Source organism: Carassius gibelio, chromosome A9 (genome assembly GCF_023724105.1).
Source record: "Carassius gibelio isolate Cgi1373 ecotype wild population from Czech Republic chromosome A9, carGib1.2-hapl.c, whole genome shotgun sequence".
In the NCBI taxonomy this organism is placed as follows: domain Eukaryota; kingdom Metazoa; phylum Chordata; class Actinopteri; order Cypriniformes; family Cyprinidae; genus Carassius; species Carassius gibelio.
This window is the reverse complement of record NC_068379.1, coordinates 5,576,591-5,594,154: the sequence shown is the minus strand read 5'-3', so window position 1 is coordinate 5,594,154 and position 17,564 is coordinate 5,576,591. Positions and strand designations below refer to the sequence as shown.

Below are 17,564 nucleotides of genomic sequence, written 5' to 3'. Positions count from 1 at the left end.
CTAACAAATCAAACATTTACTTGTATAAATAAAAACACATCAGAAAGATAAACAAATCAAGCATTTACTTGTATAAATAAAAACACATCAGTAAGATAAAGAAACAAAACAAACATTTACTTGTATAAATAAAAACACATCAGAAAGATAGAGAAACAAACAATAAGTTCCCTAACAAAATGGAATAAAAACAACCAAAAAAAAAAAAAAAAGGCAAACCAATAACAACGAAAACAAAGACACACCAGAGAGGTAAAGGGCCTTGTCCACCATGAACTCCTCACTAAAACGAATGTGGCAGAAGTTTTTCTTGCTCTTGCGGATTGCGACAATCTCGCCACACTGGTCAAACACTTCTTTAATGATCTCCTCTGTTGCATTCTCTGGAAGGCCACCAACGAAAACTGTCTTGCACCCTGGAGGTCTCTCTCTGGTGGATGGAGGAGGAAGGTCTGCACAGTAAGAATAAATAGAAAGAAAAAACACTTACAAACAATATTGCCTATTATATACAGCTTATTTTAGTTCCCTTCACTACACAACTTTAAAACAGGTATGAATTATACATGTCTTAAAAAATCATAAATTATAGTGACATTCACTCTGAACAACATTTAAAAAAAAAAAAAAAAATGTTTACTTAAATCAAAATGAAATTACCGGTATATGGGAAATGCAATACACACAGAAACTTGGACTCGGGTACCTCTGTAACTCTGTAACACTGCATATATAAATGTGTGTGCTTTTCGTGGATCTTTTGCTGGCTTGGTGCTAATTGCATTATATAAGTTGCTTAGGAATACAAATCGCAGCAGGTTTCAGATGACTAAAAAAACAAGAATTAATATTTTCTGGAATATTTAGTAAAATACAGTACATATAAAACAGTTTGAGGCCACACTGAAAATCTGGGACTTAAAATATTGAAACATATGAAAAATTATTATTTCAAATTTTTACACGTTACCTTATATTGTCATTGCATTGTTGAATAAACATTAATTTACTTTCATTAACAAGAATATGCATTTGATTTAATTAGATTCGTATGCAGTATATGCAGACCATGTGGGTAAAGTTGACTATGTTATATAAGGGTTCATTTAGATTTATAGTATTTAGAACAAAAGCTCTACAGATTCAATAATTCATCTTTTTCTGATTTTCCACATTGGAGGATTTAATAAAAATTATACTGTGGTTGTTGCGATTTCAGCAATCATAAAACATTTGGCATAAAGTTACAGGTTATTCAGTGGAACATTTTACCACACAATTACAGGACATTAAAAGTGGCACAGACTGTACTTCATATATTTTCCTGAACTCAGGGCAAATTAATAAGTGCAGGCTACATTCATTTGTGCGCCTGCTTTTATGGCGTAACCTCTAATGATTTGCTGCAGTAAAATGCTTACTGGGATTCTGCGGGAACAGTGTGCAGCTCTTGCAGTGGATGATTTCCTTTATAACAGGAAGTTCTGCTGCCACAGGATGGGGCTGAACCAGACTGATGCCAGCCATCATGGGATTGATTGGGGTGATGATGCCAAGGTTGGGGTCAAAACCCTGTATACAGATGGAGTCTGGTGAGAGAAACAGAAAAAGTCCTAAATGCAGTCATTGATTTGGACCTCAGCACTGGAACCATCCGAGCAAAACCACAAAGGAGCTGGTGAAAGACCAGCGGAGATGAGAAGAGACCAGGTCACTGCTCTCACCACAGATGACAAAACCCAGAAAATCTACTAAAGATTAGTTTTGTCTTCAATGAGCCTTTATCACACTAAACTGCACAGGATCTGAGACTGGAACGCATTGAATTTGTGCAGTAAACCATGTGCACTGTAAACCATGACAGAAGTCATATACCTCCATGCACACTTTTTACTGTACATACATGTTTGATGACAGCGCTATTTGATAGAGAAAACAACTACATCTGTTCAGTGTCAAAATTTGAATTTGTTGACACGCAGTCCCTTAATTTAGTGTTCATTTTAAAAAGAAGAAGAAATGTTGACACATCTATAAAAATGAGAAATGTATGTTTTGTCTTACTAATAAGGCCTCTTAACTAATAAGGCCATGTTCAGTTCATTATAATTACTGTGCTGAGTCAACCACGTATAAGCACTCAGTAATTTGTTCTCATTAAAACAGCTTGACATACAGAGAAATTAATAATACTGAGTTTTATGTAAAATGTATAAAAATGTCCTCTCACATCAACATCCACCAGCATATTTGTTTTGGACTGTTTTCCCTTGTAAACAGTGCTTGATCTGTGTAAATGTAACCACCTACGCGTAGATTTTCAGCAAGTGATAATTTTTGGGTGATTTATTCCTTTGATGATGGTTGACTTTGAAGAGAGCACTTTAAAATGGTATCGATAAGACTGATAAAACTAAAGTTTGGCAGTCTAGGTCAACAGCTTTTTCTCTCTTAGGCATATTTAAAATAGTTTGATGTAGAAACAATAACCTACTTTGTGTTAGTAGCTTATAGTGTAACTTGAGCTTCTTTAAATAAACATTTTAACTAGCTTGTAGCTTGTCAAAATACAATTTAAACATATTTTCACCAACACTTAAACATTATTCAGTTACTGAGAGTTCAGTATTTTCACAATGTTTTCACACATATGTAACCTTTATCTGGACAATTCCCACTTACTTTGTCTTGTAGTGACATAATACAACGGAGAACACTAAATCTAACATGAGATGCTTGAACTGGAAGAAACTCTTGAATCCCTTGCTGGGAAAAGAGCTGATGAAAATTATGATCCATAAATCTCCCAGCGGCTGCAATCGTGAAAAACGCATTGGCAGATCCACGCAAAAACCCACATCAAAATGTAAACAGGTAAATTACACACACACACACACACCTTCACATTTATCGTTTCTTAATGTTGTTTTTCTTCAGTCGGAGTGATTCAAGGACTACTCAAGGCTTTGCCTCACAGCTCCTGTTTTTTTTTCCAAAAACCTGCTTCAGGTTTTATTTGTCATAATATCTGCTTTCCATTAAAACTGGATTCACTACGAAGTCAGCAGCTTGCAAAAGATTTAGTTCCTACAGGACACAGCTGCTCGTCGTTTCAGAGGTGAGACTGCATTAATCAGAGCCCTTCACAAACACCATTACTAAATGCAAAGTGCCAGCCCTTGCAGTCCAAATATATTATCTGCAAGGAAATTTGCCTCAGCTGTTTTTTACAGTCTCACTTTTTTGGGGGGCTTGAAAGATTTCCAGCCATAGCTCACCATATGCATAATTCTCCACAGCACCTGAAATGACAGTGAATAACTCGAGCAGCACTGAGTCACACAACAAACCTACCTGCTAATATGTAAGTGTGCTTTTTCTATTAAATACTGTGATTACATTTAAAGAAGAAAAGAAAAACGTCAAATTTGCTGTGCCTTTTTGTAGGGCTGCACAATTTTGCTAGTTATAATCACATAACAACAACAACAAAAAGAAGAATGATCATAAAGATACTGTAAAATAATAATAATTATCATTATTATATTTTTTAAAGCTCCAAATTTGCTGTGATGTTTTGAAGGTCTGCAAAAAAAATATAATCACTATAGCAACAACAACAATAGTAGTACTGTCAAGTTATTATCATTACTAAATTTGTATTGTAGCAAAAATAAGAAATATTACTGTTGTATTATTTCACTGTAAAAAAATCTAATAAAAAAACAATCTTAAAATCACAATACAAATTTTCATGCCATTTTGAATTTTTTCACTCTCAAACGTTTAATCATCAGTTTAACACAAACATGCAGTGCATGTGTACTTCTCTAAAATAACAGCATGCAACTGTTTCTGGTGGAGCTCCCTTTCTTTCTTTTTCTCTTCTTCTTCTAAGCCTCTCAAAGCTGCCTTGGTTGAATCTTGTGTAAATCTGTGCATTCATACATTCAGGGCTTACACCATTTCTGAACCCAAATCTCCCAGCATTCTCGGTGTAAAACTCTCACAATGGAGCCGCAACAAAACCAACTCCTATTTACTAGAAAAAAAAATCATTTATATTTAGAGTTCTGTTCATTGGTGTGCTTCATCACTCCAGCGGGATAAAGCCATCTGAAAAAAATAAATAAATAAAAGTTCTCACAAAGCATGTCTTCTAATGAGCTGGTGCAAATAAACATTTATAATCAATAGAAAATGTGCTGAAATACTGAGAATGAAACTGCCTGCGAGGACAAATTGTGTGAGTGGGCATCTGCTCTGCGAGCAGCAAATTTATGAGCAGATATGGGACAAAACAGAAGCTGTGTGTTTGTGTCATAAGGAATAAGTGTGATGTTGAAGTGTGCCTGGAAACATGCTGAGGGAAATTAAAACAAAGCTCAGAAGTTATTTCAGCATAATCTGTTATATTCGACAGAAACCAGGCAAATCTTTTACAATCATTCCTTTGAAGCTGGAATTTCTGACAGCGTCACTATAGTCTTTGTGGAGCCAGAGACGAACCAGCTTGTTTTTTCTCAAAGGGCCAGCATTTGTGCTAGTGTGACAAAATCCTCTTTCAGGTATCTAGAGGCATATCGCTGCATGTACTACACGTGTGAAAGAAACACAGAAAGGATGAAAGAGGATACAGTATATAAAGTCCTTGCTGGAAGTGTTTCTTTCAGCTTCGGCGTATTACCAGAGGCTTTAGCTCAGAAGCTGAGGATAATAGTTTTAATATTCATTCTTAGATGATTTCTGAAATCAACCAAGAACAAAGAAAGAAAACCGTTATGCAAGTCAAATGACTTGTGCCTTCCCAAATTCTCATAAATAATCATGATCTGAAATATCAGCTCATGCATTTTAATCTGAGCCTAATTTGCCTCAGTCCATAGCTTCCCTAGTGTGATAGTAATTAGGATCCAAACCAAGAAGAGTGCTGGGAAATAGTTCACAAAAAACTTTTATATGATTCAAAATGTAGTTTTTCTAGTTACAAGCTACTTGTCTATATGCTACTCATCATATGTTTGAAAGAAATTGATATTATGAAATTATTGAAATTGATTTTATTTATTAGCGATGCATTGATGCAGAGAGACGCATACAATATATGCATAGCATGCATATTTCTTGAACAGCAAATCCACATATTAGAAAGATCACGTGACACTGAAAACTGGAGTGCAGTTATAGGAATACATTACATTTTTAAATACTTTAAAATCAGTTATTTTTACTTGTAATAATATTTGCACAATATTACAATTTTACAGTTTTTTTTAGATCAAGTAAAATAGCCTTGAAGAGCATAAGAGACCACTTTCAAAGACATCGAATAATCTTACTGAACCCTTTTGAATGGCAGTGCACATGTATTAATTTTGCAGACTGAATTACTTTTTTTGACTATTTCCAGTGCAATTAAGGTGAGAAATAATCCCATATTGAGCAAAATATTTCCTGCTGTTTATTACTTTTAGTATATGTAGTATTGCGTATTAGTACTGTAGTTTTAATGTAATTATACGCTGTGAAGTATACACTGACTGCTCACCCTTGCTTAAATTAGAAGTCATATCATTGGATATGAAGACATTGCTCACTTCAAAAGAGTAGCTTGACTATTATTGGCTAACTACTTCCACTCCCATTCATGAGTCCTAGAGAGCTGAATTGCCAATGTATGAAGAAAACAAACTGCCAAGCGCTCCAGTAGTTCACTTAATGCATCCACAGCTTATTTGAGATAAAATCATATATGTCAAAGATTATTTCCGTGCAACTAGCATTTACAAAACAGCAGAGCTGCTATGATTGCAGATGGCCGCTGATGATCATTGGCCAATCAGAGACAGCATTGAGGGAAACCGTCCATCTCTACAAAGCTTCAGTCAGCTGGGAGGATTGAGACCAGTGCCCAGAGTTTAAGACAAGAAATCGCTGGGTGCCACCATCACACCAGGACGTGAGCTTTTCAGAGCTGCAACAATCCAGTATCTCAGCTGAAGAATAAAGCTTAACAAACTGTAACATGCGTCAACGTAATATCCAATGTGTAGTGTTGCTTCTAAAGGTCACATATTTGGCTGGAGAGGCTGGTGCCTGTGCTGCTTACCAAAGGGAATATGGGAACCCCGGTTTAATATCTGCTTTTTATTCCCCCTGCCGTGAAAGGGAAGAGCAGCAGGATTAGCACACTGGAGGAGGGCGCAGGGCTTTACCTGAGACCAGCTGCTGCCCGGCTAAGCCCATCGGCACAATGCCCAGGTTATTCATGGCAGTGGCCCAGGCGCCAGGATCAGCCACGGGAACAGTGATGTGGCTGTGCTCGCTTCCCAAACTGCCGATGCCGTCTGCTGCAAAAAAACAAAACATAAAAACAACACAGTCCATTAGGCCCTTATGCACAATGACAAGTACCTTTAAAACACACACTGGCTGAACAGCTGCACTGTCACTCAGCATTACATGGCTGCTATGCTTTACATCAGAGGCTGGTTGCATCAGTTGTGTACAGACTATATGCTTCTCTAGTTCAAGAGTGTTCAGTTAAAGCTTCAAGAGGTCTAAATAGAGGTCTAAGGTACAGACAATTATACTGTTTCAGGAACCAATATGGCGTGTGTGGTTATGAAATGAAACCAGCGATGTGTGTTTCAGAAACACTTGCTATAAATGTGCAAGTTGGCAGAATAGTAAGAAATGATAAATCTTCTATCTCTGCAAAACTGCTGCTTTGTCAAGTATTGTTTTTTTTTAACTGCATTTGCTATTATAAGAGCTTGTATCTAATTAGCATTTCACATAGTAATTCTAAAAAATGCTATGAAAATTTCCTCTGCTTGGGCTAATTTAAAATAAAAAACAACATCATATAACACAGAATGTTAGCATTGACACAATTGTATATAAGCATATAGACAGAGAAACAAACAATCATATCCAGTCATTAATTAGGCCACAATCCAGAATGTACACGCTGGTTTTACAACTGTAAGTCATTTAATTGTGTAACAAATACAAATACAGTATTCATAAATAACTGTATGTCATAACTTAACATTTAACAGAGAAAATGGACATTGCCCACCACAGCCGACATGAGCACATGGGAGATTTCAGTTGAGACTGGTGTTAGTGTGTTGCTAAGCTCTAATGATACTCTAATGATATGAAGAATGTTAGCACGTTGCCTTTTTTCCCACAAAGGATACTTGCGAAGCTGCCCTAGAGTCTCAGAAGACAGCATAACCATCCAGCCTACGTTTGGAATGGTTTTCACATCTTTAGCGTGCCCATGATGCCTTAAAATGCTGCCCATATAGGCAGCTCACTAGATTTTGGAAGCATGTTCAGAGGAGGTACTGGACATAATTAGAGAAGGTTAGTTACCGCTAGCCATGGCCCGTTGTCAGTGTTTGTTTCTGTGGGTGCCACTGCTGTCACAGAGCCCTTGCTCTTCCAAGACAGCCGGCCGGGGAGAACGAAGCTCTCAGGAACTCATCACAGCATTCAGAGAAACCTGCAGCACACACAAAAGAGAGCCGAGATGGCATTCAGAGCACAGCCACACTTTTATTAGGACTATTTAATTCGGCTGAGGAAGGCCGCTCTGTTCCCAGCGCTCCAGCCAAATGCACAGCTACAAATGCCTCCTCAGATAGAACGAGGCTATAAATAGTAATGAAAATATCACAGTAACTCTCATTATCGGTTCCTAATGTGTGAACTCTTACCATCACACCGGGTCCAATAGTTTCTACAGCTGTGGTAACAAGACTGCAGGAAATGCCTTCAAGGACGTGTAGCTCCTTAAAGCCACTTTGAGACATTCTGTCAGTGCATCCGCTCTAAATGACTTACAGCTGACCCATCAGTCTTCCATTAAAATGACACATGTCATCCGCTGATGGGTCACAGTGTGTGCGAGTGAGATCTGACCCCCTCCCGTCTGTGTTTCCCCCTGACAGAACACATCCCCTCCTCCTGCACTCTCTAGCCTCGTCAATTATATCATCCTGGAAATCAAAGTCTGGGAGATGGGGCCATTAAGCTGTTTAATACGGGTTGGAATAATGGATCCCACACACGGAAAAAAAAGCGAAAGCGCAGTGCTCTGTCCCCAGTGGGGTGGTGAGAGTGAAGTATCATCAGTATGCCAAACTCGTACCCCTCTGCCACTCTTAACCACAGCACATTATTTCAATCTGTCACGCGGATATCAACTTAGGAGCAATGCAATTCCCTTTAATTGAGAAACAATCATATCACAACTTTGATTAGGCATGGCGGTAATGTATTTGCATTTTATTTTCAGGAAATGGATATCTGGTGAAAAAGCGTGTGGATTTTAACTCCTTCGGAATAATGGCTGGCATCTCCGGTGGAAAAATAAAGAGAATGAAAAACGTGCCAGGAGCTTGATGACGTGCAGTAGCGCTCAAAACATTTAACCCTATAAAGCCTACTGTAGAATTTCTAAGGCCACTAAATTATCAAAATGATCCAAACTTTGCTAAAAAGCATGATGCACATAATCTAGCTTCTGTCACCTGATTGATAGTTTAACATTTTCAGCAATCAACCAGCAATCAACCATTTTGATGTAAAGAGTTAAAGCCCGCATGACATGGAAATTTACCTTATTTAGTTTCTTGATGCATGCTCCTGTTCTGTTAAAAATTGTTCTGTCTGTGAAATGACTTTCCTATTCTTGTAACGCCAATTTACATGATCCAATCATAAGAAAATGGGGATTCAATCAACTCCTGATGCAAAATATCAAGTACTATCCTACATTTTGTCTTGTTGAATATCTTGTTTCACTTATAAATGTGCCACATTAGAATAACATTTTTATCTTAATGCATACATAAATACATAAGTTGGGACAAATATTGCTTGATGCACTCAGACGTGTGTATTGCTAAGAAGTCAATTTTTCTAAGCTCATAAGGGAAACAGAATGCAATTTTGTGTTGTTTTTCACTGGTTTTATGTCTTGTGTCTTTTGAAGCATGACACTGCTTTTTAAAAATGGGGCACTGAACATTTAAAAACTTTTTCTTAGATGTTTGTGCTAAATTTCTTCAGGAAGAATAGAGACAAAACTGAGCCATTTGTTGAGATACAATACGAGTATGGAAAGCTATCTGAAAGGTATGGTTGGTACATCTCCTTCATCTCGATCTCACTGTGGGTAATGTGCCCTAAATATGAAGGCAATGTAGCATCACAAACACAGCTCAATATAGCATCATCTCATCCCTCATAAGGTCCAGAAGACAGCGTGGGGTAAAGCATGGCCAGCAGAACTGCCTAATCATCTCTCCTCCTGTCGGTCTGTGCTTCTCTCCCACTGGTCATTACCAACAAACCTCATGGACTCACTTCCCAAACTCATCCGACTCACTTACACATACAATGAAATATTTACACCACAACCCATGTTTCTTTAATAATTCATGGACTCACTTGACATTTCTGAATCATTTAGGTGGCATCCACTTCCAAACAAGTGGGCCTTTTCAAATTTGTTGACTATTATGATCAGAATGTGAAAAAAACAGAAAGGAACGGGCTCTTATGTGTTATGCATTTGCAAGAGGCTTGATATTATAGTTTACAAATGCTTCTCGGGAAGTAAAATTGATGTATCAATTTGATGTGAATTGATTTTTATTACCTTTAACTTTCAGTTCCATAAGATTCCACTTCAAGATCCAAATAGTTGTTGTGTTTCTCTCAGCAGTATGTCAAGACTGATACGGTTAGCTGGATTTGGTTTTGTGATGTGTTCTTTGGTAAATGAAAAGGTCAGTTTTCGATGTCAGGGTCGTATTATGGATGGAGCCCGTGTTTCCAGGGCCTCTGACAACCAGGGACCTCAAACTGAGAAGCCTTCTGAAACTCAGTGTGTGTGTTAGCTCAACACAAGGTGCGTTTATTTTCATAACTGCAACTTTATGTATCTTTTCCTATAATTTAGACATTATACACACAGCTGTGTGAAAATGCTAACTTAAAGAAAAAAAGTCTGCACATTATGACTGCAAACAATATTCCCCTGTAAGACATTCTCACAATGGTAATGTTTCAAGCCTGTCAGCTCTTCATTAGACAAATTATAAATGGATATAGAGCAGGCTGGTTAAAAACATTACAATTGTGAAAATGTCTTAATAAATCCAGGGCAATATTGTTTGCAGTCATAGGGGGTGTCTACACACACAATTTTCAACTAAAAAGGAAACCATTTTATGCATTTTGGCCATTAATTTACACAACAGCGTTGTGGGGACCAGAAAATGTAAACTTTTGAAAACAGTTCTCAAGGTGCACGTTTTTGAAAACGATACACTTATTGTCTCCAGGTAAACTATGAAAATGGCAATTTGTGAAAACAGTGATGTCATGGACGTGTTTTATGTGTTCAGTCTACATGGGTGTGCAGAGATTAAATATGAATTATAACATATCAAATTAATTATCGGGGGGAGGGTGTAAGTTGCGTGTGAGAATTACCTGTGTCTGTGCATCTTTCTATACAATCAATGAAGCTGTAAGTTTAGTTACTTCAAAAACAGTGATTTTACCCAATCGTTGCTGAGGAATATTATTGAGCGGTCCATCGTCTTAGTTATTTTATGAATCTACAAAGCAGCATTGACAAGTTTATGTGCTCCTGAATGTTTCTGTTTGTGCATACTTTGATTTCCAGTCTCTCTAATATATATATATGTAATATTACTATTATTATTATCATCTAAAATTAAGGTTTTTATGGTTACGTGCATGGGTTTTTGTACTTTCATATTTATAATCAACAGTTTTATATTTTCCATTGTTTTAAATTTAATTACTCTATTTATGGCTTAAAAGTGAGCTGCCTCTTGTTGCACTCTACAAAAGCATTTTTATCAGTCTAGTTCCATTGTTCTTCTGTCTACATCCGTCTGACAGATCCAAAATGCCAAACATTCCACTTCTGAGAACATCATGAGTATGTGCTTTCAGATATCCAGCATAAGGGTGATCTATTTATTCGCTTGAGGCCATGGAACAGATGATACACGTCCCACATGCTTCTCGTCGTAAGACCAAATGCATTCTATGCACATACCAGTTTAAAAAGCTCAGCACAGCATGCTGTACATCAGCAAACAGTCTCACCTACGCAGAACTTGCAAAAGATTGTGTTTTTATCAATGCTCCATAATAACCCACCCATGGTGTAGCTAATGTTTTGGTACAAACACATCATATGCTCAAGCTGCAGCCTGCACACAACATCAGATTTATGGCAGAATCTAATGTGCATGCTAAATGACACTTGCACACTTTCCAGGCATAAATCCCAATGAAGGAGTTCACTACTAAGCAACATTATATCGACCACAGACATTTGTAACTTTTACCTCATAATTCTCACTTCCATAGTAATGTGCCTTATACATATTCAAAATTAATGTCAGTTTATACGTGGAGGTGCAAATGTTTATTTGACATTAATTTAATCTACAATAATTCTCTTTCAAAATAAGGTATGATTAGATCAGAGCTTAAAAATAATGACTGTTTCAAACTGTTTGCTATTGGTCAGTCAGAGCTAATAGTCCCGCCCCTACACTCACACCATTGGTTAAGCCAGTGCTGTGATGTGTTAGACCAGTGGTTCCCATTCCCAACCTTTTTCTACTCTCGGCCCACACAACCAAACACATATGTTTGCGCGGCCTACCGCAAAAAAAATAAAACAAAATAAAAAAATTTGAGCCCGATATTGTTGGGTTAATAACTTATCACTCAGAAGCTAGACTGTATTTATTGAATGAACTAGGGCTGTACGATATGAAGAAAAAAAAAATCTATCGTGATTTCTTTGATCAAATTTGCGATTTTCATTTAAGTCAAAATAATCACTATAGTAAAGGTGTAACAAAATTTCTAGACTCATGGCAAAAAATATAAATAAATAAATCTTTTTTGCCAAAATAAAATTTTCTTTTTTGCCATGCATTGTTCCTCGGGTGTTGAAATAGATTTGTTATACATTATACAGGTTCACATGTACTCCTAGTGGTGCAGAAGCAGCAGTGAGAGCGCATTATTGTAAAGCGAAAGCAGATTAAAATAATTCATTCTGATTGGATCAGAATTTAGAAATCGCACAGCCCTAGAATGAACTGGCAAATAACTGAACAAACTCGGGCTGGCACTGCTCAGCAAAACAGGAAAACCAGATCCAGGCAGAGCTCGGCAGTGGGTAGACAGTCAGCGGAGCAAGCGTCAGGAGGGAACATGTTGACAGCCATTTATGCATGTTTGAATTTGTTGTTCTGTAGCATATGCAGCAAAAAATATTAATTGGTGGTTTATTCTTAAACCAATCAGAGAGCTCGAATTGTGGAAGCATAGTTAAAGTTTAATATAACATTTTTTGTTATTTAATTATATATATGAAATTATTATTGTTATGACTTATTATACTTATTATGACTTATAACAATTTACTACCAGGAATTAACATCCATAATGCAACAGAGTTTGGCCTTAAACTGAAGCAGATTCAGAGCTCGTATCTGCAGCTCGGCGTGAATACAGCTACTTCGTTTGAATGAAATGGCTAACGCAACACTGCATCCGAACAAAAGAAGGCAATTCTCCATCTGCTCATCCTGAACAGAGTCAGAGGAGCATAAATGGGTCTACAGTAGAGGAGCTCTAAAGATCACTCACTGTAGGACTAGACCTCCGCCAACTGACTGAGGAGAACGCAAAGAGCTCGCACCTTTAAACACATGGAAGCAAAGACACTGACACCACATCAAAGATGAAGCATGTGTAATAAAACTAAGCAATGACAGTAGTTTGTGACCAAAGACACAGATGTTTACACTGTGAGTGACTGTTTCTTTTGACTGTGGTTTCTAAAGCCTCTCTCTCCCTCCCCCACTGTTCCTTGGAAGCATGCACACCTTTGCATTATCCTAATCCCATTACTGAGATGAAAAAGCTGGAGAATCCCTCGGTATGTATTACAGAAATGTAATTCCGGCTGGAGCATTGGTTAAGATCTGGTGCACAGCTCTGATGGCTGTCCAAAATCTTTTTAGTGCTGTTGGGCATGAGTGGTCATTGAGATGGGACTGAAGGGAGGTGGAAAACCAGTCCATGTTACAGATAGGACATATCTGACATAATTACATAATTACACATTTCAGGAAGTACCATTAGTGATATCTAATGGTACTTCCTGAAATGTGTAATTATGTCAGAGCCACGTTTTGTTTTCAATAGGTTTTTAATAAATCTTAAATATTAAGTTATAATTTGGTCTTAAAAGTCATCCTGAAGTCATCCAATGTGTATATGACTTTCTTCTTTCAGATTAATTCAGTTGGCATTATTTAAAAAATTTCCTTTAATCTTTCAAGCTGTTTAATGCAACTCAGTGGGTGTTTCTGTCTATCGGTCCATGAGAAGTTTAATAAAAAGCGCATCTATTAATAAAAAGTGTCTCACATGGCCCCGGGGGATGACCATAGGCCTCCGGTAAATATCCATATTTAAAATGTAATAATCACTTAAATCTAGCTTGTGCTAGAATGGCATACGATGTCAGCTTTGTGCATGCGCCGCTCAGAAGTTACGCACACGGCAACGCAGCGGAGACATCAAAACAAAGTTCTATTCTATTCAAAGTTCAACAGTGCCATTTTTGATTATTTCCAAGCCAGCAAGGAAAACAGAAAGCATCAGTTAATCTTTAACCCTTTCATACATGAATTATGATAACCTCAGTCAAGATTTTTTCCTATGTGTTTTTATTGCTCTTAGGGCATGAAAAATGAGAATTTATTTTATTTTTTTGTACAAATTTTTCAAAGAGATCTTTAGATGTCCACTTGAGTGGACAGCATGCGGTTATGGTTTAAACTGGAGATATACTTTATTAAATATAAGACAATAATCAAAAAGATAAATTATGTGAATTTAACAAACTAATCAATACAATTGCATCAAATCATGTGAAAACAAATATATACAATATATATATATGCTAAATATTGCAAAGGCTTCATACAACTTCATACAAGTTGCACTTTGCGTATCTTTGATATTAGAACATGAGGACATGATTCCATCAGAATTTTCTACAGCCTGTCAAGGTACAACTGTGGAAACCACTCAGATGCTCCCTCCAGTGCACCAGAGTATGGATATTTACCCTTATTAGCTGATAATTCTGATTATGTTCAAGATGGACATTCACATTTCTATCATAGCCCTCCTCTGAGAAAACCTAGCGATACGTTTTTTTCAATATCATCTGAAATGATCAGTGTTGGGGGTAATGCATAACACATTCAGATTACTTTTTCTGATGTTACAAGTAAAGTAATGTGTTACAAGTAAGATGCATTACCTGATCAGATTACTTTTTGATCTAATAAGTAATTAACTACAAGTAACATGCATTACCTGATCAGATTACTTTTTGATCTAATAAGTAATTAACTACAAGTAGCATGCATTACCTGATCAGATTACTTTTTGATCTAATAAGTAATTAACTACAAGTAACATGCATTACCTGATCAGATTACTTTTTGATCTAATAAGTAATTAACTACAAGTAACATGCATTACCTGATCAGATTACTTTTTGATCTAATAAGTAATTAACTACAAGTAACATGCATTACCTGATCAGATTACCTTTTGATCGAATAAGTAATTAACTACAAGTAACGCGCATTACCTAATCAGATTACTTTTTGATGTAACGAGTAAAGAAACACATTACAAGTAACATGCATTACGTAATCAGATTACTTTTGATGTTATGAGTAAAAAAAACGCATTACAATAACGTGCATTACGAAATCAAATTACTTTTTGATCTAACAAGTAATGCATTACAAGTGTCATACATTATGTAATCACATGATTTTTTTCGATGTCAATGAAAATTACATTCTAATAATACAAATACATTTATTTGCACAAAAAAGTCACTGCAGATTAAGTTTTTAAGTTTTAACTTTCAAAAACAGTATTCACATTATAATTATGAATTTTAGCTGAAATATAGCAATTGATGCATGACGTCCACTACAGTGGACATGTGATTAATCAGTGTTTTCTCTCAATCTAAATTCAAAACTCATTAGATATTGCTTGATGCTGCAATATTTTTTATTTTTTTTACCTACAAGAGTCTCCTAGGATAGAAGGAATGCGTGGATATTCCGGAGCAACTTGGCATGTCTGACTGACCCTTGGCCATCTTGGTTTGGAGGGGGAAAAAATCGAAACACAACAGCCTGCCACTTGGTTGCAATTTATAGGATGATGCACCAGGTTCCAATGAAGAGGCTGATGTGCAAATTTGCCATAAAAACCCATGTAGATTCAAGAAAATGCTTTTTTTATAGCTGTCCACTGTAGTGACCACTATGCATGAAAGGGTTCATTTGTTGTGTGTTTTTTGGCTCTTCTTTGTACCAGTGGCCCTAGATTGTATACTGACACCTACTGGCCTGGATTAATTGACTCTATATTTGAGCTTTTTGCAATCTTGTCATAAACGTAGATTTTCTTTTTTTAAATGTTCCATTAAAAACCTAATAACTGTAAGTTACTTTACCATATATGATGGTTTAACATCGTGCTCCATATAATTTTACTGTAAAATACTGTGAAATGTATGGTTTTTGCAAGAAAATCTTTGAATTACCATATAACTGATTAAGTAAAAGAACATTCCCAGAAGTCTGTGTGTGATACACATATGATTTTATTTAAATATTATTTCTTCTGTGGTTCTTCAAATTATTATTATTTTTTTATCTTTAATGTACATTAGGGTGTTTTGTGTTACATTATTTTATAATTGATAATTGTATTGTATTCATGTCATGTGTGTTTCCCTAATAGTGTTTTGCATGTATGACCCTGTGCACCATCTATATACAAGTATTGACAATGTTTTATTTACAGGCCACTTACAATGAACTCTGATTCAGTAGATAGTACATTAACATTATATAATTTAATGAAATATACAGTTGTACGTTGTAAAACATACAGGCACCATTATGCCATCTGTAATATTGTCGCCATATTATGGTTTTATGGTGAATTTGTGACAACCACAACCGTTTTTTACAATGAATAATAAAACAATTTAAACTCAGATCAATATATAAGCAAGTCATTACTGCATAATGGTCTACTTTGTGATAATGACCAACAGAAAATGTATTATATCTTACATAAATATGGAGGCAAAAAAAAATAGTAAATAATAATGAAGCCACCAAACTCAAAATATAAATGAAATCATCGAAACTACACACTAAAACTGAAGCTCAGACGCAAAAGATGAAAACCAATTGTCTTGCTAGATGTTTCTCTCACTTTGTTCAGCACATTTGTAGCTAAGCAGGCAAGAAAAATGAGCAGTTGTCACCAGTGAGGACAAATGGGGTTGTGCTGAATTTCGCTGTAGAGATATCTTCGCTTTTATTTTCCTGTGTGTAAAAATGAAAAAAGCCTACCTGACTGGCAGTTGATACCAGAACAGAAGCCGAGAGCCATGTCTGATCCTCCCTGACTGGCCATTTCATCTCTCTACCCTACAACGTCCACCTAATTGCCATTCACTATGAACCATATCCATGTCTTTCAGCTGCCCTCTATCCATTCTGTCGCACCAAGGTGTGATCTGTAGCTGTGTGTCAAAGCAGAACAGACATTCATCTGTGGATTATTTCTCTTTGTTCTCTTTCTGGACAGTGCCAGGCACATCACTGACAGCTCTGATCTCAGTATTATGACAAACAGGAAACCAGGCCTGTGCATTTCTGTAATAAGACTCCTATTTGAGGAAAAAGTAATTAGTCGGCCATTACATTGCAAAGCTAATTAGTGTGTCTGTAGTGCCTGCGGAAGTGTCCGGGATGATTCAGAGTGCCTGTGGATAGCCGTCCTGCCACTGTCAGCCCAGCACGCTTCTGAACTCTTAATGAAGACAAATGTGAGCGATTGTGTTTGCAGACACCCAACACAAAGGAGCATGCAACGGAAGTCAACTCCTCACATCTGCTCCCTCCCTTCCTCCAGCCTTTCAGCCATGATCCCTCACTTCCTTCTGCCATTCGGTTTGCCACACACTATTTTTCTTTTTCTGACCACACACTCTTTGTCTTTTTCGATAAGAGAAGCGCACTTTCTTTTCTATGAATATGCAAATTAGCCCCGCCTCCACTCAGTCAGCTCGGACCATGGGCGTGGTAGTGGGGGGAAAAGTGGACCTGACTACCCAGGGCCCCGTCTAGGGAGAGGGCCCTTTGAAATCCCATACATTTTTTTTTTTTGAAATTTTTTTTGTAGCCTAATTCGAATTAATTGGGCCCTCCAATTGATGTCATTATTCATTTCAAAATATATTGATAACACCAACTGAGAGAATGAACTCAGTGCCAGTAACTCTGGATAATATATAATATAATGTGTGATATATTCTCAAACTCCTTAATAAATTATCTGCCCATATTTCTGCA

The 17,564-nt window shown here is 36.7% G+C and overlaps 1 protein-coding gene across 4 annotated transcripts in view; it reads right to left on the bottom strand.

Moving 5' to 3' along the window:
• LOC128019516 (ecto-NOX disulfide-thiol exchanger 1) overlaps nt 1-17,564 on the bottom strand; it is a 76,462-nt gene that overhangs the window by 23,875 nt on the left and 35,023 nt on the right. The window contains exons 2-5 of one of the 4 annotated variants that reach the window (XM_052605521.1): nt 7,387-7,516; nt 6,216-6,350; nt 1,422-1,589; nt 246-452 (exon numbers count right to left, since the gene is read on the bottom strand). In XM_052605521.1, coding sequence (XP_052461481.1) covers nt 246-452; nt 1,422-1,589; nt 6,216-6,350; nt 7,387-7,396 — 520 coding nt within the window. In that variant the 5' untranslated portion in view covers nt 7,397-7,516. The remainder of the gene's footprint in view (nt 1-245; nt 453-1,421; nt 1,590-6,215; nt 6,351-7,386; nt 7,517-17,564) is intronic. The other 3 variants (XM_052605522.1, XM_052605519.1, XM_052605520.1) reach the window with 3 other exon arrangements.